This window comes from Chiloscyllium plagiosum, unplaced genomic scaffold (genome assembly GCF_037043375.1).
Source record: "Chiloscyllium plagiosum isolate Xiang-an unplaced genomic scaffold, Cpla_swu_hap1 HiC_scaffold_28, whole genome shotgun sequence".
NCBI lineage: Eukaryota > Metazoa > Chordata > Chondrichthyes > Orectolobiformes > Hemiscylliidae > Chiloscyllium > Chiloscyllium plagiosum.
In genome coordinates, this window is record NW_028270166.1 from 29,074,909 (window position 1) to 29,100,351 (window position 25,443).

The window sequence follows — 25,443 nt, forward strand, 5'->3', positions numbered from 1 at the left end:
TTCTATGGTAAATATTTATTTACAATTTTCACAGTGCAAGTCATACATTTTTTAACCAGTTATGTACTGCATCAAAATAATGATGCCACTCTAAGTCAGAGCTATATTTCAAATTCACTGTTTCAAAATATCTGGCCATTTCTGAGACTCAAGGAGAATCCAGCAATGATTTGTCTCATGATTACTCATGAACACTTGAGATTACTACAGTTAAGTCCAATCTCTGACCCCTGACCTCAGTGTTGTCAAAAATGCTGTTTTTGAAATGCAAGAAAAATTATAAATTGGCAAAATTCGGCTCAAGCAATACAAGCAAAATTCAAAATGTTACCATCAGTCAAAAAAGAAGTCAGTTTGGGGAAGGACTGATAAGGGATAAAAGAAACAGATTTATGGTGGAAATTAGGAGAATGGAAGAAATACTAAACATGTTTTATGTCTAAGCTTTTGCAAAAGAAATGGATTTTGAAACTAACCAACAGTGAGTAATGAATTCTGGTAAAACCTCAGGATTGGTATTAATATTCTGTGAATCAAAGATTACAAAAGGGTGAAGGAACAGAAATCATAAATGGCTGACTGATAGCGGAACCACAAATGTCATCAATCTGGCAGAAACCCAAGAGACAGATTAATGGGTCATTGCTGTTTGTGAAGTCAGTGAAGAGATAAAGAAATATAGAAGTCCATGATCTGTTGGTTGTTACTGAAAGATAAGAGAGAAAAAGAGAATAGAACTTAGCAGGTAGGGACACTTTTCATCAGCACTCGGCATTTGACCATCATAGTTACCAGCATGTAATTGTTTATGTGATTGACACCTAAGAAATATCTCGGGTGACAGTGATAACCATTTTTAAAGGCCATTTAATCCCAGCATGGGTCTTGGTACTGTGAAATTTAAGATATGTAAAAGCCATGCCTTTCCTTCCCTTCAGGCAGCAAATCAGTTGAAGTTTTGGTTGGTTGAGTTAGAGGTCAAACAGCAGGAAAGCAGAAGGAAGAGATCTGGGGACAGAAAACAGAGTCCACAATAAGACAATTTTGTCATCCTTCAGAAGGCAATCAAAAGCCGTAAGGCACTTAAGTAGCAAGATGAACTAAGATGGCACCCGACAGTAGTTTCCAAGGGAAGGAAAACAGACAAAACCACAGAGTCAAACCACACAAATGGTTTCATGTAAAACAGCCATGAAGGATGAAATGCTCAATGCAAGGAACAGTGCCCTCTCAAATTCTACCGGTGTCTAGAAACCTATCAATTTCCATATTTAAAAGTTACATTGCCATTTGGGACTTTCTTTTGGTTTTACTGTAGAACTCGCAAAGGAAAGGTTTTCAACTATGCTGAGATTGGAAAGGGAGGCAGGCAGGGTGAGAAAATTTCAGTATGGGCCAGCACGCCAGTTCCTGGCATTAATCTTTTGCTTGTGGGTCAGGAAACTAGTTCGGCTCATTTTAAATGCAAGCCTGGGATTTTCCAATCAGCCAAATTCCTGAAGCAATGCGAGGGGCAGATCAACTTCCTGGAGGTAGAAACCCAGTAGCAGGCCAGGATGACAGCATCCAGACAACCCTATAGTCCCCTGCCTGGAGGGGGATGAGCCTAATGGCTACTCTGTACAAATATTCTTATCCTACCCCTTGCGTCACCTTCTTTTGAAGTGATCTCTTAGTTACTTGCTATCCATTGTCGTCAGGAACCCCTGTGAAGCTGAAAAGCCTTTGATTGGCCTTCCACTTTCAATAGGCCATTTATTACCCTTAATTGGACAGGGAGCTTGTCTCGACTGTCAGTCAAAGAGGTGCCTTAGTCAAAATTGCAAAGTTCCTCTGGGGGTTGCTCCAAAACAAACCTGGTCCTGTTACCTGTCTTGAAAGTGAATTTCAGCCTCAAAATACACAAACAAAATATAAAATGTTCTGTGAGTGCATATTCTCTATTTCCCATAAAATCATAGCTCCTACACTTAGTTAACACATTTGGTTCAGAAATGTCTTTGTCTACAACTGAAAAGAGTAACAGTAGTTTATTTTTTCTTCACGCAATAAAATTAATATGCTGGGCATAATATTCAATTGTCCCGCTGCACTTTCAATTGAAATATTTGCTTTTAGACTTGGACAATACAATTGGATTCACTTTTCCAAAAAAGAGAAAATGAATTGAGGTATAAAAACAAATTGGTTGTGGGATTGAATGCCAATACCTCTACAAATTCTCACAAGACAGAAATTAATTTATTCAGCTGACAGAAACATGAGGTGATGCATTTTGGAAAGACTGAAAAAGACTGAAAAAGCAAGAGAGTACATGTTGAATGGTAAGACCCAAGGATGTAAAGAAGATCACAGGGACCTTGGTGTGCACATCCTAGATCCATGAAGAAGCAATACAGGTAGATAAGGTGGTTAAGAAGGCAGATGGGATACTTGCTTTTATTAGTCAAGGCACTGAATACAATAGCAAGAAGGTTATGATGAAGCTACATATAACTTTAGTTAGGCCACAGCTGGAGTACTGTGTGCAATTCTGGTTGCTAGGTTATAGGATAGATGTGATTGCACTAAAGAGGATACAGAAATGATTCATCAGGATGTTGCCTCGGCTGGTGCAATTCATCCATGAAGAGGCTAGATAGACTGGTGTTGTTATCCTTTGAGCAGAAGAGGCCGAGGAGAAATCTGATTGAGGCTTACAACGTTTGAGGAGCATTGACAGAGTAGATAGGGAGAAGATTTTCCACTTAGTACAGGACCAGTAACAGTTTTAAGATAAGAAGCAGAAGGATTAGAGGGGATTTGAGGATGTTTATTCACCCAGAGGGTTATGGATATCTGGAACTCACTGCGTAAAAGGGTGGTAAAGAAAAAACTGAAGGTAATCAGGAAGAATCAGCCTGGTATCATCAAAGGGAAATGATGTTTAATTAATTTAATGGAATTCTTTGAAATAATAACAGGCTGTGGATAAAGGGAGCCTAAAGTTAGATTTCCAGAAGACATATGATAAGCTGCTGTATTAAAATTTATTGCAGACATTCAAGGTTCATGTTGAAGAGGTTTAACATATTGACATGGATAGAAGATTGGCTGACTGGCAGAAAACAGGGGAAAGTGAGGACTGCAGATGTTGGAGATCAGAGTCAAGATTAGAGTGGTGCTAGAAAAGCACAGCAGGTCAGGCAGTAACCAAGGAGCGGGAAAATCGACGTTTTGGGAGGGCTTTTGCCCTAAACCAGACAGCATATGTAAATAGGTCTTTGTCTAATTGGCAGTGGAGTCCTACAAGAATCAGTGCTGGGGCTTCAATCTTTAAGAACTTACATCAATAACTTAGATGAGGAAAGTAAAGGTGTAGGAGGTACATTCACAGAAGGCACAGATGGCAGGAAAGTCATTGTGAAAAAGAAAGGAAGTTTCATGTGGGTTTAGATAAGTTGAGTGAGTGGGCAAAAAACTGGCAGATGGAATATAATGTGGAAAAATGTGAAGTTGTTTACTTTGGCAGGGAGAATGAACACACGGCATTTTACTCGAATGATAACGACTACAGAATTTCAAACCGCAGAGAATGTTGGTGTTCCAGTCAAGAAAGCTAATGGGATGCTATCCATTATTGTGAGAGGAATTGAATATAGAACTACAGATGTTATGTTTCAGTTATGGAATGAATGGCTTGTCTTATGAGGAAAGATTGGACAGACTGAACTTTTTCCCCTGAAACTGAGAAATGTGATGGGTGATTTGAATGTAATGATCTTGCAAGGTGGATGTGAAGAGGAGGCTTCCTCTTGTGTGTGAGTCCAGACACGGGGAATACTATCATACAATTAGGGGTAGCCATTGTATGACTGAGATGAGTAGGAGTTCTTTTCTCTCAGAGGGTTGTGTGACTCTGGAACTCTCTGCCTCAGAAGACAGTTGAAGCGGGGGTCATTAAATATTTTTAAGGTAGAAGTAGATCATTTTTTGGTCGGCAAGGGAATCAAAGATCATCAGGAGAATTAGGAATTCTGTGCACAAAGAGATCAGCCATTATCTTACTGAATAGCAGAGCAGGTTCGAGGGGCACAATGGTCGACTTCTGCTCCCGACTTGTATATTTGTATGACTAACATTTGAGCATGTTATTTAAAGTATAATTGGATAAATATTTGAAAAGTAAAAGTGATGGGTGGATATAATGAAACTGCCAGAGTTTGGAAGTCGCTTGGAATAGAGAAAATGCTGGGACTATCTTCTGAAGATGCTGTCTGACCTAGTTCATATTTTCATCAATTTTTTAAAAAAATAGAAACTACAGTGTTTTGTTTTTGTATGAAAATAGAGTAAGTAGATCTAGATGGGTGAAATGGTCTCCCCTTTTGCTGAAGAAGGGCTTATGCCCGAAATGTTGATTCTCCTGCTCCTCGAATGTTGCCTCGCCTGCTGTGTTTTTCCAGCACCACACTTCTCAACTCCTCTTTCGCTGTCAACTCTACGACTAAATGAATTGTGCACTCCATAGCTTAAGAAAAAAGGTTTCACTACAGAACTGGCTCAAAGATAGAAGACAGAGCATGTTGGTGGAGGGTTGTTTTTCAGATCATGTTGCCTGTGACCAGTGGAGTGCCACAAGGATCGGTGCTGGGTCCACTACTTTTTGTCATTTATATAAATAATTTGGATGCGAGCATAAGAGATATAGTTAGTAAGTTTGCAGATGACACCAAAATTGGAGGTGTAGTGGACAGTGAAGAAGGTGACCTCGGATTACAACAGGATCTTGATCAGATGGGCCAATGGGCTGAGAAGTGGCAGATGGAGTTTAACTCATATAAATGTGAGGTGCTGCATTTTGGGAAAGCAAACCTTTGCAGGACTTATACACTTAATGGTAAGGTCCAAGGGAGTATTGCTGAACAAAGAGACCTTGGGGTGCAGGTTCATAGCTCCTTGAAAGGGGATTCGCAGATAGGATAGTGAAGAAGGGGTTTAGTATGTTTTCCTTTATTGGTCAGAGTATTGAGTACAGGAGTTGGGAGGTCATGTTGCCGCTGTACAGGACATTGGTTAGGCTACTGTTGGAATATCTCGTGCAATTCTGGTCTCCTTCCTATCGGAAAGGTGTTGTGAAACTTGACAGGGTTCAGAAAAGATTTACAAGGATATTGCCAGGGTTGGAGGATTTGAGGTATAGGGAGAGGCTGAACAGGCTGGGGCTGTTTTCCCTGGAGCGTCGGAGGCTGAGGGGTGATCTTATAGAGGTTTACAAAATTATGAGGGACATGGATAGGATTGAGAGACAAAGTCTTTTCTCTGGGGTGGGGGAGTCCTGAACTAGAGGGCATAGGTTTAGGGTGAGAGGGGAAAAATATAAAAGAGACCTAAGGGGCAACTTTTCACGCAGAGGGTAGTACAAGTATGGAATAAGCTGCCAAAGGAAGTGGTGGAGGCTGGTACAATTGCAACATTTAAAAGGCATTTGGATGGGTATATAGGAAGGGTTTGGAGGGATATGGGCCAGGTGCTGGCAGGTGGGACGAGATTGGGTTGGGATATCTGGTTGGCGTGGACAGGTTGGACCAAAGGGTCTGTTTCCATGCTGTACATCTCTATGACTCTATGGTAACACTCATTTGATTTGACTTATTATTGTCACAAATACTGAGTTACAGTGAAAAGTGTCTTACACGCTTTACAGGCAGATTGTACTATAACAAGTGCACCTGGGATGCAAATGCATCAATACTTATACTTGTGGCTCATTAATCCTGCATTGCAATGCAGTGGTATATAATCATATTGACAAATTTTGTTTTGTCAGAAGACACACTACAAAGGATGTGCATGCCTGTTATGTAATTAACAGATATCCAATCATAATTAAAATAAATACTTTCCCCAAGTTAAGAATAAAAGTGTTTTGTCCCCCAAATCCATTCTGGTCCATGCTTCACAGGACAAATTACTAATATTACTCAGATTACTGTGCCTTTTGTTCTTCAGGAATTCCATTAGGATGGCTGGTTTTGGAAAGTGGAATATTACATTATTTTACCTGCTGATAACCCATGTCATATTTTACTGAACAGTGCTGTATACTGACATTGGGCTCAAAAATATTTATAAGTATAATCTCTGGTCTTCACCTGAAATCACAGGAAAAAAAAACATAAATTCAAAATAACTAAAATAGAAATAAATCCTCCAGATTTTAAAAACTAACACAATCTTCTAATAATGCATGGCCAACAGTACTGTGAACTGTGTAAGTAAAAGACAAATGTATCATTTCAGATCAGGTTCCTTGTGCCCACCATCATTAAGATCCCACAGTGGCATTATTAAAATATTATATGTAGGAACTGAATGGTAAAATATATTGTATAATTTAAGAACATATAACCCCTTCAGCAGGACTTTCGGAGATGATCCTTGTCTCCAATTGCAAGGTATGGTAGACCCAACCATTGCGAGTCTACAGGCCAATACTTGACTTCTGGGTTGGTCTCTGGAATTTCATAAAATGCATCAAAATATGCAAATAATGTTGTGCCATGGACAACTGCGATATTAATCAGCACGTGCCTGCAAAAAATAGATCAAGGCTAGTTAGGAAAGTTCATAACACACAGGATTTCATTTGGTTGTTCTTTAGTCTTTATCACATCAGAGAATCCTATAGTGTGGAAGTAGGCCATTTGGACCATCCAGTTCTCACCAACCCTCTAAAGAGCATCCCACACAGATTCACCCTATCCCTGAAACTCTGAATTTTTCATGGATAATCCACCTAACCTGCATGAACATCAAGGGCAATTTGGCATGGCCAGTCCATTTAACCTGCACATCTTTGGACCGCAGGAGGAAACCAGAGCAACCGCACAGGGACAGTATGCAAACTCCACACAGAAAGTTGCCAGGGTGGAATTGAACCTGGGTCCCTGGTGCTATGAGGCAGCAGTGCTAACCACTGAGCCACTGTGGCACATAACAAAGCCAAACATCAAACCCAATATCTGCTTTCTTAAATCATCCAAGTCAATGAATAGAGTGTAAAGGATAGGGCTTATACACTTAATGGTAGGGCCTTGGGTAGTGTTGTACAACAGAGGACCTATGGGTGCAGGTACATAATTCTTTGAATTTGTACCACATATAGATAGGGTGGTTAAATAGGCATTTGCTATGCTTGGCTTCATTGTTCAGTTCTTTGAGTATACCAATTGTGAAGTCATGTTGAGGTTGTACAAGGCATAGGTGAGACTTCTACTGGAATACTGTGTCCAGTTCTGGTCACCCATATATAGGAAGGATATTATCAAGCTATAAAGGGTTTAGAAGAGATTTATCAGGATGTTGCCGGGTATAGAAGGTTTGAGATATAAAGAAAGCTTGGATAGGCTGGAACTTCTTTCACTGGAACATAGGAGGTTGAGAGACCTTGTAGAAGTTTATAAAATCTTGAGGAGTATAGATAGGGTTAATGGTAGGTGTCTTTTCCATAGGATGGGGATTTCAGGAATAGGGGGCACATTTTTAAGGTGAGAAGAGATAGATTTTAAAAAGACATGAGAGGCCAATTGTTTACACTGAAGATGGTTTGCGGGTGGAATGACCTTCCTGAGGAAGTGGTGGATGTATTCTTAGATTACTTACAGTGTGGAAACAGGCCGTTCGGCCCAACAAGTCCACACCGACCCACACCCCTACACCTAACACTACCGGCAATTTAGCACAGCCAAATCACCTGACCTGCACATCTTTGTGACAGTGGGAAGAAACCGGAGCATCCGGAGGAAACCCACGCAGACACGGGGAGAATGTGCAAACTCCACACAGTCAGTCGCCTGAGGCGGGAAATGAACCCGGGTCTCTGGCGCTGTGAGGCAGCAGTGCTAACCACTGTGCCACCGTGCCGCCCACTATGCATGTAGGTACAATACAATGTTTAAAACACCTTTAAATGTGGGGTGGCATGATGGCTCAGTGGTTAGCACTGCTGCCTCACAGCACCAGGGACCTGGTATCGATCCCAGATTTGGGCGACTGTCTGTTTGGAGCTTGACCATTCTCTCTGTGTCTGAATGGGTTTTCTCCAGGTGCTCTGGTTTCCTCCCACATTCCAAAGATGTGGTGCTTACATGATGCCCTTGAGAAGTGCAACAATCTACTCGTGCTGTCTAATACCACTATGATTGAGGAAAATCATACTATATTTGCTTAAGTAAAAAAAATTCACTGGAAAATATGTGTGAACTGCCTGTAAGTGAGAGGCTAATAGGTTTTGCTGAGGTGTTACATTTTTAGGTTAGGATTCAGAGTGACTGGCAGATCTTATGAACCAGAGTAAATATTTCCTATATCTAGTTAAATGTAGAGTCCCAAGGGTCAAACAAAGAACTCTTATGACTGTACTCTGAATCACTGCAACTCATCACAACATGTTCCCGTAGACTTCTTTGGGAGAGAAATATACATTGTATATGAACATGGTTCAGACTATGAGCTACTAGACAACTTCATCCAATATTAAGTACAGAAAAAAAACAGCACAGTAATAACAAGATTTGTTTTTCTCATCAAAATGTCAATGACACATCTCCTGCACTAACCAGGCAATCTAAAATATTCTCAGTAATATCTTCTGTGCTCTGAGCTGCTGAGTCATCTTAGAGTCCATGAGATCAGCAAGCAGGGTTCAGGTTGCCAAGTATAACATGCCAATCAGAACTTCTGGCTACAGAATAGGTCCCACATAATAAATTAAAGTAAAAGAAGGGCTTGTTCCACTAAATGAAAACCTGACTCAGGTCTTCAATTCAAACATAGCCATTGATCAAAGTTATCAATTTTAAAATCTCAGAAGGGTCAAATGCATTGAGTCACAACACATAAGAAATTTAAAAGCCATTTTTAGGTACAGTACACAAATTACTACTCACATTCTAAATTCTTAGGTGCTTTACAAGATTTGGTCAATTGTCCACATGTTCATAGCTTGAGGGAGAACACACGTGTTCAAATGTAAACTGTTAAGAGTTGGATCATTGTAGATGATTGACAGCTCCTTTTTGAATCACATTGTCTGTTATTTAAATCCTAGAAGTCCTAACTAACCAAGTAATATTTTTTCAATCTAGGGACAACGTAAACTTGAAACTGTAAAGAATCAGATCAGTTGCAATCCACTGGTGGTAAAGGATTTAAAAAAGGAATTGTTCTGTATGCAAAATATTTGTTCCAAATAAGAATAAACAATACTATTTTACTGTACGTGAGCACATTATATTTGCTAGCATTTAATCATATATTCATAATGAACTAAAGAAATCTCATGGGCTGAATCTTGTCCTTTTTAGCAAAGTGAGAGTTGTGTTGAATGTTTTGAAGAGTTTCTCACTATACAACCTAAATTTCTCGCTAAATCATGTTATTAACTCCCTACCCAACCCCTACATCTGATTCAAGCCCCATCTTACTATGCACCATCCCCAGAAGAATTTATACTCGCTGGATATCTGCCAAAAGACAGTCATCCCTGGCGATAATTAAAAGGCCGCTGTGCACTTGGAGGCTCTGACATTCCGAAGCTGCCCTGCTTCGCAATGGACAGATTCAGAGCATGTTGATGATGGGAAAGATAGCGCTATGATTCATCACAACGGGGACTTGAGGATCTAGTCAAGGGTGTGGTCCAAAGGAGGGATATCCTCTTCCAGAGGACTGGCTCAGGAGACCACAACACCAGACCCTGGCAGAGTTCACGCCCTGGTCAGTACAATCCCAGTGGTGCAAAGGAATGGCCTGCAGTGCCATAAGAAGGTCCGTGACCTTCTTCATTCCTCCAAGGTTTGTGTCACACTCTTCTCTCTGCTACCTCACACTCTGTCTCTCTCTGTTCTACTGGATCTTCCTTCCATCAAGGCTCATTCTTGGCCACTCTCACTTCTGCCTGCAACATCTTCCCTCATCCCCTCTCACACTCCCCAACCTGTCAAACCATTAACCCTGTAAGGTCTTGTGCTACCTACTTAATTCTTCAGAACATTTCACCACCTTATCCCCACCTGCAGCTTCACCAACATGCACACTACCAACTCTGGCCTTACTTATTCTCTCACTACATGTGAAGATAGCCACATCTGGGCAGAAAGGGCCTGAACACGTGGAGCGATGCTCAATGTTAGATTCCTCAGCCCCTACAAGGAAAGAATCTTGGTGTTTGCGGGAGAATTCAGGGACCTTTTCCTGTGGGGATGCTGAGACATCCATGTCTTGCCCAATCAAATAAGTCCCACTCTTTATTCTACTATCCCACTATCAGTGCCATTCACTACACAATGCTTCTAACCACAGAATGCAACGATTTCTCTTATTTTGTTTTGCAGGTACCAGTGGGATGTCAACCACCTGTACAAAAAAATGGCCTGCTCTGCTTGAAGCCAGCTCTTTGATCCTCTGAGAATGACAGTAAGGAGCCCTCAGAGAAGCATTAGCAAGATTGCCTCCAGTATCTCCACACAGGCCAGATACTGACATCTCAATGGGAACATTAGCTTGAGAAGGTTGGTGAGTACCTCACTGTGAGAGCGCCACAGCTGGCCAAGGAAGGAATGTCCCAGGTCATTTGGCACTTGGAGAACTGCTGGAGATCAGTCAAATGATCAGTCCCAGGCAGGAGAGGATCTTGTGCTGGCAATCAGGACTTTCGTTCACATGCACAGAGAGGAACAGGAGTAGTGGACAGGAAGATGGGGCACAATGGCCTTCAGAAGCCAGAGGTGGCAGATGTGACCATCTGGCAGCCTTGATTTATAGGTTGATGGTTGCCATGGAGACTCAGGTCCAGCACCCTCCGGATCTGCACACACCTGCACTCCATCTCTGGAGGCCAAGCGTCCTCAGGACTTAAATACGGTGACAGGGAACCTGAGGTAAAAACAATGACTGCAGATGCTGGAAACCAGATTCTGGATCAGTGGTACTGGAAGAGCACAGCAGTTCAGGCAGCATCCGAGGACAGGCAAAGTCCGAGGACAGGCAAAATCGACGTTTCGGGCAAAAGCCCTTCATGAAGGGCTTTTGCCCGAAACGTCGATTTTGCCTGTCCTCGGACTTTGCCTGTCCTCGGATGCTGCCTGAACTGCTGTGCTCTTCCAGCACCACTGATCCAGACAGGGAACCAGGAGACAGGCTAGTGCCAGGAGATAATTATCTGGTGGAGGAACCCACACAGGCCTCTCAGAAGTCTCCTCTCAGAAGTGGCTGGACCCGTCACTCTTCCTGACATCCTTGACCACTGGAAGTTGAAAATAAGGAGGGCCTACTTGCCTCTGGCAAGAAGATTTTTGGCATGTCTGGACATTCAGACACAAATGGCCCCAGGTTCATCCAACCAAACCTCCAAGGCTAACAGGCCCCTCTGCCAAGCAGGCTCCCTCCACCTCAGCTGTGGAACCAGGGACCGTGATAAATGGAAAGGAGAAAAAGAACAAAACTTATTCAGGGCACTTTGGTGGCACAGATGACATTGCTTGGTATATGAATTCACATGCTTTTATGAGTTTTGCTATTTTGGCATTACATCTGTATGTTTGTGTCTGTATCCAGCCTCAAACGTAACTGTGCCAGCCTGATGCCTAACTCACATATGTACAGGATCATATCTGTATTGACAGCCTTCTACAGTATGTGGAAGCAAAATTAACAGGGTTCCTGCTGATACCATTTTCTCTCGTCCTAAAACATTTTTTGGCCAGAAGTGCTGGCATGAGTTAATGTCCAGCAATGTCTGATGCCGAGAGGTGTGCAGCAAACAGTATGTCAAGGCCTGGATGGCTAGGGATTAAGGATGCACAGGTCTGTGTCTGTGCAGTACATGGGTCTGTGTGTAAAGCTGTTTCTCTTTAAATGGCCTCTCCAGTCAGAAAATGAACAGGACCAGCTATCTGAATGCTACTGCTACAAGAGCAAGTCAGAGCCTGGGAATTCTGTGGCAGATAACTCACTTCCTGACACCCTAGTGCCTGTCCACCATCTAAAAGGCCCTCATCTTCGATCGATATGGCTCATCCAATCCTACTTTGCCTCAGCTGAAGACAGCACATGGTCTCCACTCGCCATAGACGATGCTATGGAGATTGGCTGGAGCTTCCTTTTCCAGAACTTTCTCTTACCAAGACTTTTTAATGACCTTTTTAATGCCAATACATAAAATGTTAAAACATTCAATGTTAAGCATTCATTATGGCAGTTTCCTGTGCATGCAGCTTCCTGTCTCCCAACACTAGGTGCTGTTGTTGAGCTTATATTCTGCTCAGTCTGTATTGTTAACAGCCTCGTGTCTCAAGATCCATTTTTCAGGTTATCAAATTACTGTGAGCTTTCCTACATAGATACAGATATGAAATAAAAGTTTGCCTTTCTTCTAGCATTAACATTTATTCATAATGTCCCTTTATTCCAAATTCCTTTAACTCCTGCTGTTTTATCTGCTTCTCCCACTCAATCCCTGATCTTTCTTTATTCATGAAATGTGGGCCACACTGGCAAGGCCAGCAATAATTGCCCATCCCTAATTCCCCTCGAGTGGAGAATTATCTTCTAAAACATTGTAGTCCACGTGGGTAGAGATCTTGTGTGCAATGGTCATGCCCTACCTCTAAACTAGGAGTCATAGAGATGTACAGCACCGAAACAGACCCTTTAGTCCAATTTATCCATGCCGACCAGATATCCTAATCCTAGTCTAATCTAGTCCCCTTTGTCAGCATTTGGTCCATATCCCTCTAAACCCTTCCTATTCATGTCCCCATCCAGATGTCTTTTAAATACCAGCCTCTATCACTTCCTCTGGCAGCTCATTCCATTCACACACCACTCTGTGGGAAAAAGTTGCCACTAAGGTCCCTTTTAAATCTATCCCCTCTCACCCTAAACCTATGCCGTAAAGTTTTGTACGCCCCCAGCCTGGGGAAAAGACCTTGGCTATTCACCCTGTCCATGCCCCTCATGATTTTCTAAACCTTGATAAGGTCACCCCTCAGCCTCCGACGCTTCAGGGAACACAGCCCCAGCCTGTTCAGCCTCCCCCTGTAGCTCAAACCCTCCAACCCTGGCAACACCCTTGTAAATCTTTTCTGAACTCTTTCAAGTTTTATAACATATTTCCTGTACCAGGGTGACCAGAAGAGAACACAGTGTTCCAAAAGGGCCTGGGATGAAGTCCCACTTGACCCAGAGATGTGTAAAAATATCTCTAAAACATGTTGCTTAGAAAATATCTTGAAGTCCATGTGGGTACGCTCCCAGAGCTTTAGGGTGGGTATTTCAGGATTTTGTATCAGTTACCTGCTTCTGTAGGCCTGCCCTGCTTTTGCCTCCTCTCAAACCTTTCTTTGTTCTAGTGTGGTCCCCTGTGAGTAAGGCTGTAGTAAATTACAACACTTCCTCTGTTATACATTATAATCCTATAGTCACACAGCAGTGGATCTTCCGACTCATTTGGAACATTGCCACAAGGTTGTTAAATATATCTACACAATTGTTGAAAAGTAAAGTGGTTTTGAGCTGTCTTTTGCATTTGGAAAAAGATCATGAAGAGACATCAGACAATTCCAGCAGTTAATCAGCAGAAGGATCTTTCAATATGTTATCCTAGAAGAATTACAAAAAGCAAACTTAGACATCAGTACTGCTGAAGGTATGATTGAGGCAACAGAGAACTTGCCTGGAAGAGAAACCTAACATTTATTGACAATATCGGGAAAATGAAAAGACTCAAAGTGTAACAATTGTCATCATCTTTAACAACTACTTTACAAAAAATAAGAGATCACAAACAACAACAATAGTGTTGAGAAACTGTTTAGCTTAAAGCAGATTTACCAGAAACTATGGAGGTAGTAAAAATTTATCTGTCTCCAGAAACCACAGAGTAAGCGATCACTTAGCCAGCAAGAAATCGCCACAAACCACCAGGCCACAGTCACAATGGCTAGGTTAATTATTCTTTGATCCGTGCATCTGAAAGAATAAACATAATAAAGCAATCTTTAACTGGAATTGCAACCTGTCTCACTATTTTTATCATAAATCTCTCACTCATGTCACTTTTCTCAATGTGATCACCCCACAATTTTATTGTACTTGCCTTTTTGTCACCCAGCTTGAGAATTCTGTATTGTGTATTCTGCTCTAACTTTTATTTGCTCCTGAGGTGTTTTGACTCTGGCAGATTATTGGGTACATCAGGTTGAACAAACTTGGTGGAATTTATTCTGGTGACATTGAACACCTCCTATGTTTTCTGTCAGTTTTTCCATACAGTTTTGGAGCAAATAGCATGTTATGAGAGGCTGTGGCAATCTATTGCACACTCCAAATCAGAAAATTTAGAACTTATGCATATGAGTCCATCTCAATCAGTTCACATTATTTATATCAATTGTTTCCAATCTCATCAAATGTTTCTGCATCACTATTACTGGACCACTTCAACTGGCTTCTCTACTGTGCATTAGTGATAACACATCCAGAAATTACAGTGAAGTTGTGCAATCCTAAAGTTTTAAAAAGAACTCTCACTTGGGTGAGCAATGAGTTACTTCATCTTCCACATCAATAATAGCTTCGCGGCAGCACTTACACCTTGGAATCAGAAGGTTATGGGTCTTCAGTCCCACTCTGGAGACTTGGAGACTTGGAGCATTTAAACGAGTATAGAGGGGACATGCAAAGCTAAAAGTGCCACATTTTGAGAATTTATAGTTGAAATGAAGTGGCAATTTGCTTCTCAGGTGGATGCAAAAGACTCCATGAAACAATTCAACGAAGAACGAGAGAGTTCAATATTTATCTCTCAGCCAATGTCATTAAAAGACTTTATCAAACGTTGCAAGAAGAGTGGTAGTCATGCTTCACAATGACTGCATTTCAAAGGGTGAAAATGACTGTGAACGATCAGATATTATGAATTGATAAATAACATTGTCATATCTCCAACTAAAAATCATGCCAACTCCTTGTGACGTTTAATCATCATTTACTCTGGAAAGATGTCAAAATTAATTCATAAGGCACTTGTTCTGAAACAATGGTACATTTTCCAAACTTGCTGTGGTTCTGTTCGCCGAGCTGAAAGTTTTTGTTGCAAACGTTTCGTCCCCTGTCTAGGTGACATCCTCAGTGCTTGGGAGCCTCCTGTGAAGCGCTTCTGTGGTGTTTCCTCCGGCATTTATAGTGGCCTGTCCCTGCCGCTTCCGGTTGTCAGTTTCAGCTGTCCGCTGTAGTGGCCGGTATATTGGGTCCAGGTCGACCTGGACCCAATATATCGGCCACTACAGCGGACAGCTGAAACTGACAACCGGAAGCGGCAGGGACAGGCCACTATAAATGCCGGAGGAAACACCATGGAAGCGCTTCATAGGAGTCTCCCAAGCACTGAGGATGTCACCTAGACAGGGGACGAAACGTTTGCAACAAAAACTTCCAGCTCGGCAAACAGAACCACAGCAACGAGCACCCGATCTACAAATCTTCTCACAAACATTGAATTTTCCAAACTTATAGTATACTTATAGTGGGCAAGAGTTTCCCTCAGTCAAGATCTCACCCACAGAGTGAAATTAGGTCCATTTACCTGGAGGGATATTTTGGATAATAGGATATTGTTAAAAATATAAAACTTAATCCTCAGACAATCAATTATAAATGTAATACATAACTATTTTGATGCCAATCTATTTTTCAAATTTAACTTGTTGCAAAGTTCTTACCTTTTCAATTCAAGTGAAATCACATAAATAATGTGTAAGGCAACACAGTTCAGTGCATAAGCATTCACTGTTGGTTTAAAAAATGACAGGATTGTGCTCAGCAATGCAGCAAGAAAGACAATCAGTGAAAAGGACTTCCTACAGAGGGAGAGAAAACACATTTCAGTAAATTTTGGACAGTAAAACTGTTTCCCAAAATCAAATTCCTCTTCAAAAAAATAAAAATGTTCATATGGTTTCAATTTTCATTTTGGACTTTTAGCATTTTTAATTTTCTCCTTTTTTTAAATAAAGGGACTCTGTAAGCTATTTTACGAACATTGTGTGTACATGCAGACGTAGTATGTGAGGGGAAGGTTGGTTAGCTCAGTTGGCTAGATATCTAGTTTGCAATTCAGAATGTCGCTAACAGCTATAGGTTCAATTCCCACACCAACTGAGATTACCAGAGAGGCCCCATCTTCTCAACCACACCCCTCAGCTGAGGCATGGTAACAACCCTCAGGTTAAACTCACCACCAGCTTTCTCTCCTATATTGTGTTGGGGCTACATTGGCTTGACCATTTTTAGAATTCTGTGTACAATCCTGGTCACCCTTCTATAGAAAGGATGTTGTCAAACTTGAGAGGGTGCAGAAAAGATTTACAAGGATGTTGCCAAGACTGACGGGTTTGAGTTAAAGGGAGAGGCTGAATAGGCTGGGGCTTTTTTTATCTCAAGCATCAGAGGCTGAGGGGGGACCTTACAGAAGTTTGTAAAATCATGAGGGACATGGTTAGGGTGAACAGCCAAGGTCTTTTCCTAAGATGGGAGAGCATAAAACGAGAGGGCATAGATTTAAGGTGAGAGAGGAAAGATTTAAAAGGGACCAGAGGGGTATTTTTTTCACATAGAGGATGGTGCATGTATGGAACAAGCTCCTAGAGGAAGTGGTGGAGTTTGGTACAATTACAACTTTTTGCGCCAGAGACCCGGGTTCAATTCCCGCCTCAGGCAACCCTCTGTGTGGAGTTTGCACATTCTCTCCGTGTCTGCGTGGGTTTCCTCTAGGTTCTCCGGTTTCCTCCTACAATCCAAAAATGTGTGAGTTAGGTGAATTGGCCATGGTAAATTGCCCGTAGTATTAGGTGAAGGGGTAAATGTAGGGGAATGGGTTTGGGTGGGTTGCACTTCAGCGGGTCGGTGTGGACTTGTTGGGCCGAAGGGCCTGTTTCCACACTGTAAGTAATCTAAAAAAGGCATTTGGATGGGTAAATAAATGGGTTTAGAGGGATATGGGCCAAATGCTGGCAAATAGGTCAAGGTCAGATTGGGATGTCTAGCCGCCTGAACGAGTTGGACCAAAGTGTCTGTTTCCATGCTTTATGACTCTACAGCAGTTTTACTTTACTTTTCCAGGTTTATGGGTGAAAGCAAGTACTTGGGCTGGATGTTGTTCTCCATTTGATTTTTGTCCAAACTGATTACATAGTTTTAAAAAGCTTAGAAATTTGCCACAAATGATACAATCATCTAACTACAATATTCCCAAGTCTTCCAACTCAAACGTCTATCTGAATTAATCTCACCCTCAAAATCATGACACATTCAGTCTTCAAATCCAATTATCCTCCAACTACACTTGTTCTGAGACCACCATGTTATAGTCACATTCTCAGCTGTACCAGGAAATAAAAATCACTTTATAAAATATACTATTTAAATATTTTGAGCATCTTAAATTACTTTCATCCCCACAGGGCCTGCTTTGTATTTCCTGTTTCAGTGAATGAAGTTTAATGATATCAAACAAACACTTGTTAACGTTTTTAGTGACTGTAACAAGGTCAACCAGGTGGACCTTGTAGAATATGAGTTCCCTGATTGGGGCTGTTAACCTGGTCCAATCAGGGAGTCCTGGCTCATAGATAAAGATAGGAGTGTCAGAGATACGGCTCACTCTGAGAGCTGGCCCTGAGGGAGCTGGATCAGTGTGCAGGACTCTCCATATGTGAATAAAGGGTGATTTAGTCATGGGATACCGGCCTCTGTGGAGTTATACAACATAATTGCATTTTCCTATATGTCATGAAATAAACACAGAGAATACTGGAGAAACTCAGCAGCTCTTAGAGCATCTGTGGAGAACTAAACAATTAACATTTGGAGCCTGGCATTTTCTGTGTTTGCTTCAGATTTCCAGCATTCATAGTATTTTGTTTCAATTTATCAAAATATCATGTGCCTAGCATGTATGAGTGATGGTTAGATAAATTGAAACCTACATTTTAAGAGTCAAATAAGAAGTGAACATTATGGATTTGGTATTTTGTTTGGGGAGGATGCTGTGCTCAGGTGAGTGAACATTAACAAGTTTTATTAAGATAACTATATACAGGGGATTGTAAGAGGACGTCGCTGTTTTGGTTTGGGAACTGCAACCACAGTTGGGTACCGCTTAGTTGTCTGTGTGACATACAACATAAATCCATATTGAAGCATGCCCTCAGTCTCAGTTTATATCTCCTTTTGAAGTGGGTGTGCCATCTTCCTGAGTATGAATGAGTAGATTAGTTTGGTATCTACCTTCAATACCATGTGATTGTATTGAATAACCCCAGGCCTCTTATGGGTTTTAGGATTTGTTGTTTAAACTCATTTATTGGTTCCTATTTAATAACTGCTTCTAAGATTAGGAAGGTACTTAGGCATAAGTTGAAACTAGCAAACAACAGTTACGAGGGTGCAATTCTAGAGACGTTAATAAGTCAAGGAGGAAACTTTGGGCTTTAGGTCTGTGCTTTCTGTTTCTTTCCAACCAGATTTCCCTCTATATTGTGCTGTATTAGTGGTGACATACTTAGCAATAAAAACAGATACAGGAGCTGAGAATTTTGCATCCAGTCACATTATGTCACTGCCAACATTTAAGTTCTACATTTAAGCTACCAGGCAATCTAAGAATGAGTATAATTTAAACTGTGATACAGTTTGCATAAGAAATGGGTATTTAAGTCACTTTAGTTCATGTAATGGTAATGCATTTGAAAATTTGAAGGATGTACTTGGGAGCTAATGGGAAAATAGCTATGTAGAGGAAGAAGTTGAAGACTACTTAGGAATATTAGAAAATAATTTGAAGCCAACAGATTTTTTTTTCAGATCAAGAATTAAGTTTGGAATGATGGATTCAACGTTGCAGTTAGGGAAAATTTGAATGAGTCAAGTTTGGATGGGGAACATGTGTATAGAAATGAATGTTTAAGGATTGGGACTGAGGAAGGGGTTTGGCCTTAGAAACTGTAGAATAAACATTAAAAAAAAGGAGTAGGAGTAGGCCATTCAGCCCTACAAGCCTGCTTCACTATTCAATATAATCATGACTGATCAACCAACTCAGTAGTACCCTGCATGCATTGGAACTTCTGGCATATCTCAACTGATACTTTCTGGGTTGGTCTTTTTGAGAATTGAATAGTAATTTAAGTAATCTCAAAATATTTATTACCTGGTTTCCTATTTCCTATTTAAGGAGCAGAATCTGGCATATTTAAAGATGAAAGTGGAGGTTGGAAACCAAAAGGGAAAATAAACCAAAACATCACTTTGAGTATGGACAGCTTGTAAGTCAATGAGTTAGGGCCAACCTGGGGAGATTTGGGAAGGCCAAGGAATTTTAACGAGCTTGGTGATTAACATCGACTATCTCAAAACTTGGGACTGGGAAGGCAATGAAGTATGTGAGGTGGGAGGAGACAGGTTCTGGCTACCTAGAAACTTAAAGATACAAAACCTAAAGGCAGAAAATATAGATTTGATATAAGCAGTTTAGTACTTCATTGGTTGGCTGTATTGTGCCACCAGTGGTACAAGGTATGCAACTACAGGATGATAGGCAATTGTTTACAGGATAACTGAATTCAAAGCATTTAAATGGACAGTTTAGTTGTAAACTTTGACAGAAGAGTTACTCCAAATCATGACACAGGGCATTAACACACAGTGTATACATTCTCAAAATATTCGCTATTCATATACAACAGTCGCTTCTGTAATTAAATATTTTATGAATGGAGCAAAATATTTAGATCATGAAAATGTAAACAGTAATATTATAGGCACAATGTCTATGAATACAATGGCCCAAAATGTACTCTCCTGTTGTGTGAAACAACATAATATGGAAGATGGCAGTTCCTTTCCCCTTTCTTCATCTCAAAAATTTCTGAGGATAATCACATAAGCAGTCACATCAAGGCAGCATGCTCATCTAGCATATTTCCTATCACTGGTGCCTGAGCAATGCTGGACGTAAAAGATTGATGTAAAAGTTTATCTATTAATAGCATTCACAATTTTCAAAGGGATGAGTATAATATTCAAAAGGGCTGTTTTTGGCAATGCTATTCATTAATATTGTTACTGCAAACAACTTAATGTCAAAATGTTTCTTAATGTTTCCCTGGACCATTACAGTTGATTGATAGTGTGGCACTGTGCCTCAGTGATTTCCTTCCTCAATAATATGGCCTCAGAAAGCTCTCCAGCAGAATTAGGAGTTCAATGTTTGATGTTTTGAGGTCTGGCTACATGATTTTGTGATGTGGTATACACTGCTGTTCAATGCAGTACTCAATCCTTAAGGTGGATGACCATTCAGAACTGCATTCCTTTTGCTATGGCGGGCATTTTATTCTTTCCATGCAAGGCTGAGCTCCTTTTTATGTAATGGACTTGATCACAGCTGCAATGTGGTCTGCAGCACCAAAACACTCTGGGTGAGAAATTTTCTGGAAGCCCCAGTAACATTGTATTCATTAGGTAAGAAAAATTATGTCACAATCATACTCTTTCCTTGCTTTCAGAGAAATAAAAGCATGGTTGGACTCTGAGGAAAGTGAGATTTTGAGATACCAACTTCATGTGGGGTTATATCATGATTGTCTTGCCATTTGAAATATTGGTCAGAATTTGTCAGGAGTATTTAAACATATGAACTTTTAAAAAAAGGAGTAGGAATAGGCCATTTAGTCCTTCAAGTCTGCTTCACTTCAATATGATCATGACTGATCATCCAACTCGGTACCCTGCATGCATTGGAACTTCTGGCATATCTCAGCTGATACTTTCTGGGTTAGTCTTTTTGAGTACTGAATAGCAATTTAAATAATCTCAAAACATTTATTACCTGGTTTTGATGAATGTTGCCATGTGTCTTCTGGGAAACCATAGCATGTAACCAATTGCTAAGACCCACAGGATGGATAATTCATCTAATAACTGACCAAAGTAGCTCAGGGTCATGTGGTAGTATGCTGAGAAAACTCCTATTATAAAGATTCAACAATGATAAAAGTATTCAATCAAATTAAATAAGGAACTTAGCTAACAGACATGAGCAAAAATGTAATTTCCAAACTCCATTTTTTTCAGACTTCTTTGATTCAATGAGAAAATCTATCACATAAAATGGCATATATCCTATTTCTTACAAACCAGACATGATCCAGATTCAGTCTTTGATCTAGGATGCAATTGTTGATATCTATTGGAGCTGTACTTGTGCTTTCTGTATTCATTAGTTATTGTATACATGTCACCATTGCATTCACTTTGATAAATGGATTCGCTCTCCATCAAACTATAGTATTGGATAGATCCAAAGACATTTTTTTTAGATTAGATTAGATTATCTACAATGTGGAAACAGGCCATTTGGTCCAGCAAGTCCACACCAACCCTCCGAAGAGTAACCCACCTAGACCCATCTTCCTCTGACTAATGTACCTAACAATATGGGCAAATTAGCACGGCCAATTCAGCTGACCTGCACATCTTTGGATTGTGGGCGGAAATTGGAACATCCAAAGGAAACCCACGCAGACATGGGGAGAATATGCAAACTCCACACAGTCAGTCACCCGAGGCGGGAATCAAATCTGGGTCCCTGGAGTTGTGAGGCAGCAGTGCTAACCACTGGGCCACCGTGCATAATCAACCTAGTGAACCTCCTCTCCATCCCCTCTTGTGCCAGCACATCCTTTCTCAAGTAAGGAGACCAAAATGCATGCAGTACTCCAGGTGTGGCCTCACTAGCACCCCATACAGCTCCAACATAACCTCCCTGCTTTTAAACTCAATCCCTTTAGCAATGAAGGACAAAATTTCACTTATCTTCCTAATAACCTGTAGTACCTGCAGACCAATGTTCTGTGATTCATGTACAAGGATACCCAGGTCCCTCTGCAGAGCACCATGCTGCAACTTTTGACCATTCAAGTAATTGTGCTGTTTATTGTTACTCCTGCCAAAATGGATGACTTCACATTTATTAACATTGTATTCAATCTGCTAGACCTTTTCCCACTCACTTAAGCTATGTTCCTCTGCAAGGTTTCACAGTCCTCTGCACATTTTGCTCTGCCAATCATCGTAGTGTTATCTGCAAACTTTGACACACTACGCGTGGTCCCCAACTCCAAATCACCTATGTAAATTGTGATTAACTGCCGTCCCAACATAGATCCCTAAGGCGTACAACTAGTCACTGATTGTCAACCAGCATAGCACTCATTTATCCCCACTCTTTGCTTCCTATTTTCTGCCCCAGCAAGTCTCTTCTTGCTTCTGCTTAAAAGAAAACTATTACATTTAGTGGGTAAGAAAATATCCTGACTAGAACTGACCCTAAAAGCTGCTGTTTACTAATTTAGTATATGAAGTCAACCTTCCAAATTCTACAGTCAGAGACACTATAAAGAATAGGAAAGGGGCACATTGGGTCCGCTGTCCAATTCACAGCAGCTAGTGAATTTTTATTTGCTATGTTTTCACTCTTTACTCGCCTTTTTTTTGCAAAACTCCAACATGTGATCTATCCATGTAATAGTAACATAGTGAAATACTCTTCCAGAATATCTCTGAACAATAACTCCTTTTAGAAAAAGGCATTGAAACTTTTGACAATCAGCAATCAAAAGCTAACGTGACAAATTGTGAGTTAGAGTAAAGGAAAGATATCAATAGCAGGGGTCTTTCAACGCAGAAAATATTGTAATTGAAGTACCCCCATGTATCAGTCAGTGGAATTGTTAATATTTGTGATACAGAAATGGCGTAGAAGTACTTGAAGATGATATGAAAAAGGTAGTAATGGAATAGTGTTAAATCATGGAATTCAATTCAGAAAAATTTGAATGTTTTTAATGTGTCTGTGCCAGTAGGTGGCAGTTGTGTTTCAGTGGGGATGACTATAAAATAACAAGCATAGAAGAAAGGATTCAAAATACATTATAACTCAAACAATCACACTGCATTAATATTCAGGCTCATTGTGGACAAATTGTTTTTAAAAAACTACTGTGAAACAACTGCACAGATGCGGGTAGACCACCACCAAGTCAGCCTTTATTTACACATGGAGAGTCCTTGACATTGATCCAGCTCTCAGGATATCTGGCACTCCTGTCCTTATCTGTCAGACAGGGCTCCCTGACTGAACCAGATTAACAGCCCCAATCATTTTGTATGAGTCCCACCTGGCTAACCTCCTTAGAATCACTACATAGTATCTCTTTTGATATTCAGCCAACAGGGAATGGGAGAATTAGCTGTTGGGAACTTCACATGTTCATTATGTTGCGTAAGAAATCTTTTGGCACAGTGGACAGCAACTTAGCTGACAAATCAGGGAGAATGGGAATTGGATTCAGTTGTGGGATGGGGAATTGTTTGTTCACCAACTCCCAGTGTGCCTGCCACTCAGCTGAGCTCTGAAATACCCTTCTCCAAAGTGGTCAGGGCGGTATCGGCTGCAGATCCATCTCTGCCTTGTTCACAACCTCTCCCTGAAGTTGGGGTGGGTGTTTGGGGATGGGGCTGGTGGTGGTCATGGGTTGGAAGGGGAGACCTTTTCTCTTGCAATGTGAGAATTGTGATAAAGGTATGAAGTGGAATGTGTTTTGAGGATAGAATGAGAACAATTGTAGAGGGTTACTCTGAGGGATGGGTGTGAGATGGCAATAGGAGAAGGGCGTATGTGAATGTTTGTGGTTCTAGTTGAAATTGAAGGAGGTGGCTGGGGAGAAAGGAATGTTTGGAGCTGTGAGATATGTTTGTCAGAAAAGTAATGTGCAGGAGAATGCCAGCGAGGTAATAAAATCCACCTGAATGTGGACAATCACCTTTCCTGACTTTAGAAGTTTATTTAAATTTTCTGGCAGCTACCCAGGTTTTGAACAACAAACTCCTGCTGCTAAAACTGTCAGCTACACTTCATTCGCTCACATCCAGAGGAAAAGTACATTCTGTTACACTCTCCTCAATTCCAGCAATGAATCAGGGAACTGAGGCAGGATGGGTTTGGACAGCCTTCTTATTTGCCTCCAAAAGCCTTTGTATCCAAGTTTTCCTGCGGCCATTCTGGCCCCCTTTTTAAATACAAATCCTTGATTGGCAGGGTAGGGATTATGTCATGACCAAAGCCTGCTGATAGAATTTCTGATCTGTTACTTGCCTTCTCTGCAGGGTTATTCAAACTAAATCAACCCATTTGAAAGCAAAATGCTGCAGATGCTGGAAATCTGAGATAAAGACAAAAAGTACTGGAAAAACCAGAAAAGGTTCTGAAGAAGAGTCAGATCAGACTTGAATCATTACTCTTCCCTCTTGAGTTTTTTTCCCTCCATAGACCTGTTGAGTTTCTCCACCATTTTCTGTTTAAATTGATATTTTTGAAAGGCTTTATGTATTCGTCTGGTAAGAATGAAGCAAGATTAGATATAATTATTGCGTATTGATTAATGTAACAGAGTTTTCAGTGTAGACTGCACTCAGGCAAATAGTGATAAGTAATCATTATGCAGTGCAACTCACCTACAAACATAATCATGACCCAGATGAGATACACAGCTCTGGACCTTTTCTGAGCATATGGATGTAATAGATACATCATTATAGGAGACGATATGAAGAAACTCACACTGCTGATCTGTAAGTTGAAGCAATAGGAAATCAGAACAAATTAATGTTATAAATCACTAAAAGCTAATGCACAAGTTTGGCAAGTAATAATGAAGACAAAGGGAATGTTGCTCTTTGTTTCAAAGGCAATAGAGCATAAAAGTAGGAGTGGCTTACTTGAACCAGGCACTTGTAACCACACTTGTGAACAGTTTTTTTCCCTTTATCTAAGGAGAGATATACCAGCATTGGAAGCAATCCTGAAAACGTTCATTAGGCTAACACCAGGTATGGAGGGATTGCCTTATGAGAGATGGTTGAGTTGGTAGATCCAGTGCACAGCTGAAAATGTGTTGCTGGAACAGCGCAGCAGGTCAGGCAGCATCCAGGGAACAGGAGAATCGACGTTTCGGGCATAAGCCCTTCTTCCTGAAGAAGGGCTTATGCCCGAAACGTCGATTCTCCTGTTCCCTGGATGCTGCCTGACCTGCTGCGCTGTTCCAGCAATACATTTTCAGCTCTGATCTCCAGCATCTGCAGACCTCACTTTCTCCTCAAAGATCCAGTGCACATTGGAATTTAGAAGAATGAGAGGTGACCTTATCAAAACATATGAGATTCTTAAGGGTTTTGGTCAATGTGGATAGGTTGGTTCCCCCTTGGGGAGAATCTAGGAACAGAGGCACAATCACAGATTGAGGTCACGCAGTTAGGACAGAAATGAGGAGGATTTTTTTC

The 25,443-nt window shown here is 40.9% G+C and overlaps 1 protein-coding gene across 2 annotated transcripts in view; it reads right to left on the minus strand.

The window, feature by feature from the left end:
- acer1 (alkaline ceramidase 1) overlaps positions 1–25,443 on the minus strand; it is a 29,010-nt gene continuing 3,567 nt past the window's right edge. For both annotated transcript variants that reach the window (XM_087976079.1, XM_043721094.2), the window contains exons 3-7: positions 24,619–24,733; positions 20,933–21,071; positions 15,765–15,902; positions 13,876–14,013; positions 1–6,573 (exon numbers count right to left, since the gene is read on the minus strand). In XM_087976079.1, coding sequence (XP_087832205.1) covers positions 6,396–6,573; positions 13,876–14,013; positions 15,765–15,902; positions 20,933–21,071; positions 24,619–24,733 — 708 coding nt within the window. In that variant the 3' untranslated portion in view covers positions 1–6,395. The remainder of the gene's footprint in view (positions 6,574–13,875; positions 14,014–15,764; positions 15,903–20,932; positions 21,072–24,618; positions 24,734–25,443) is intronic.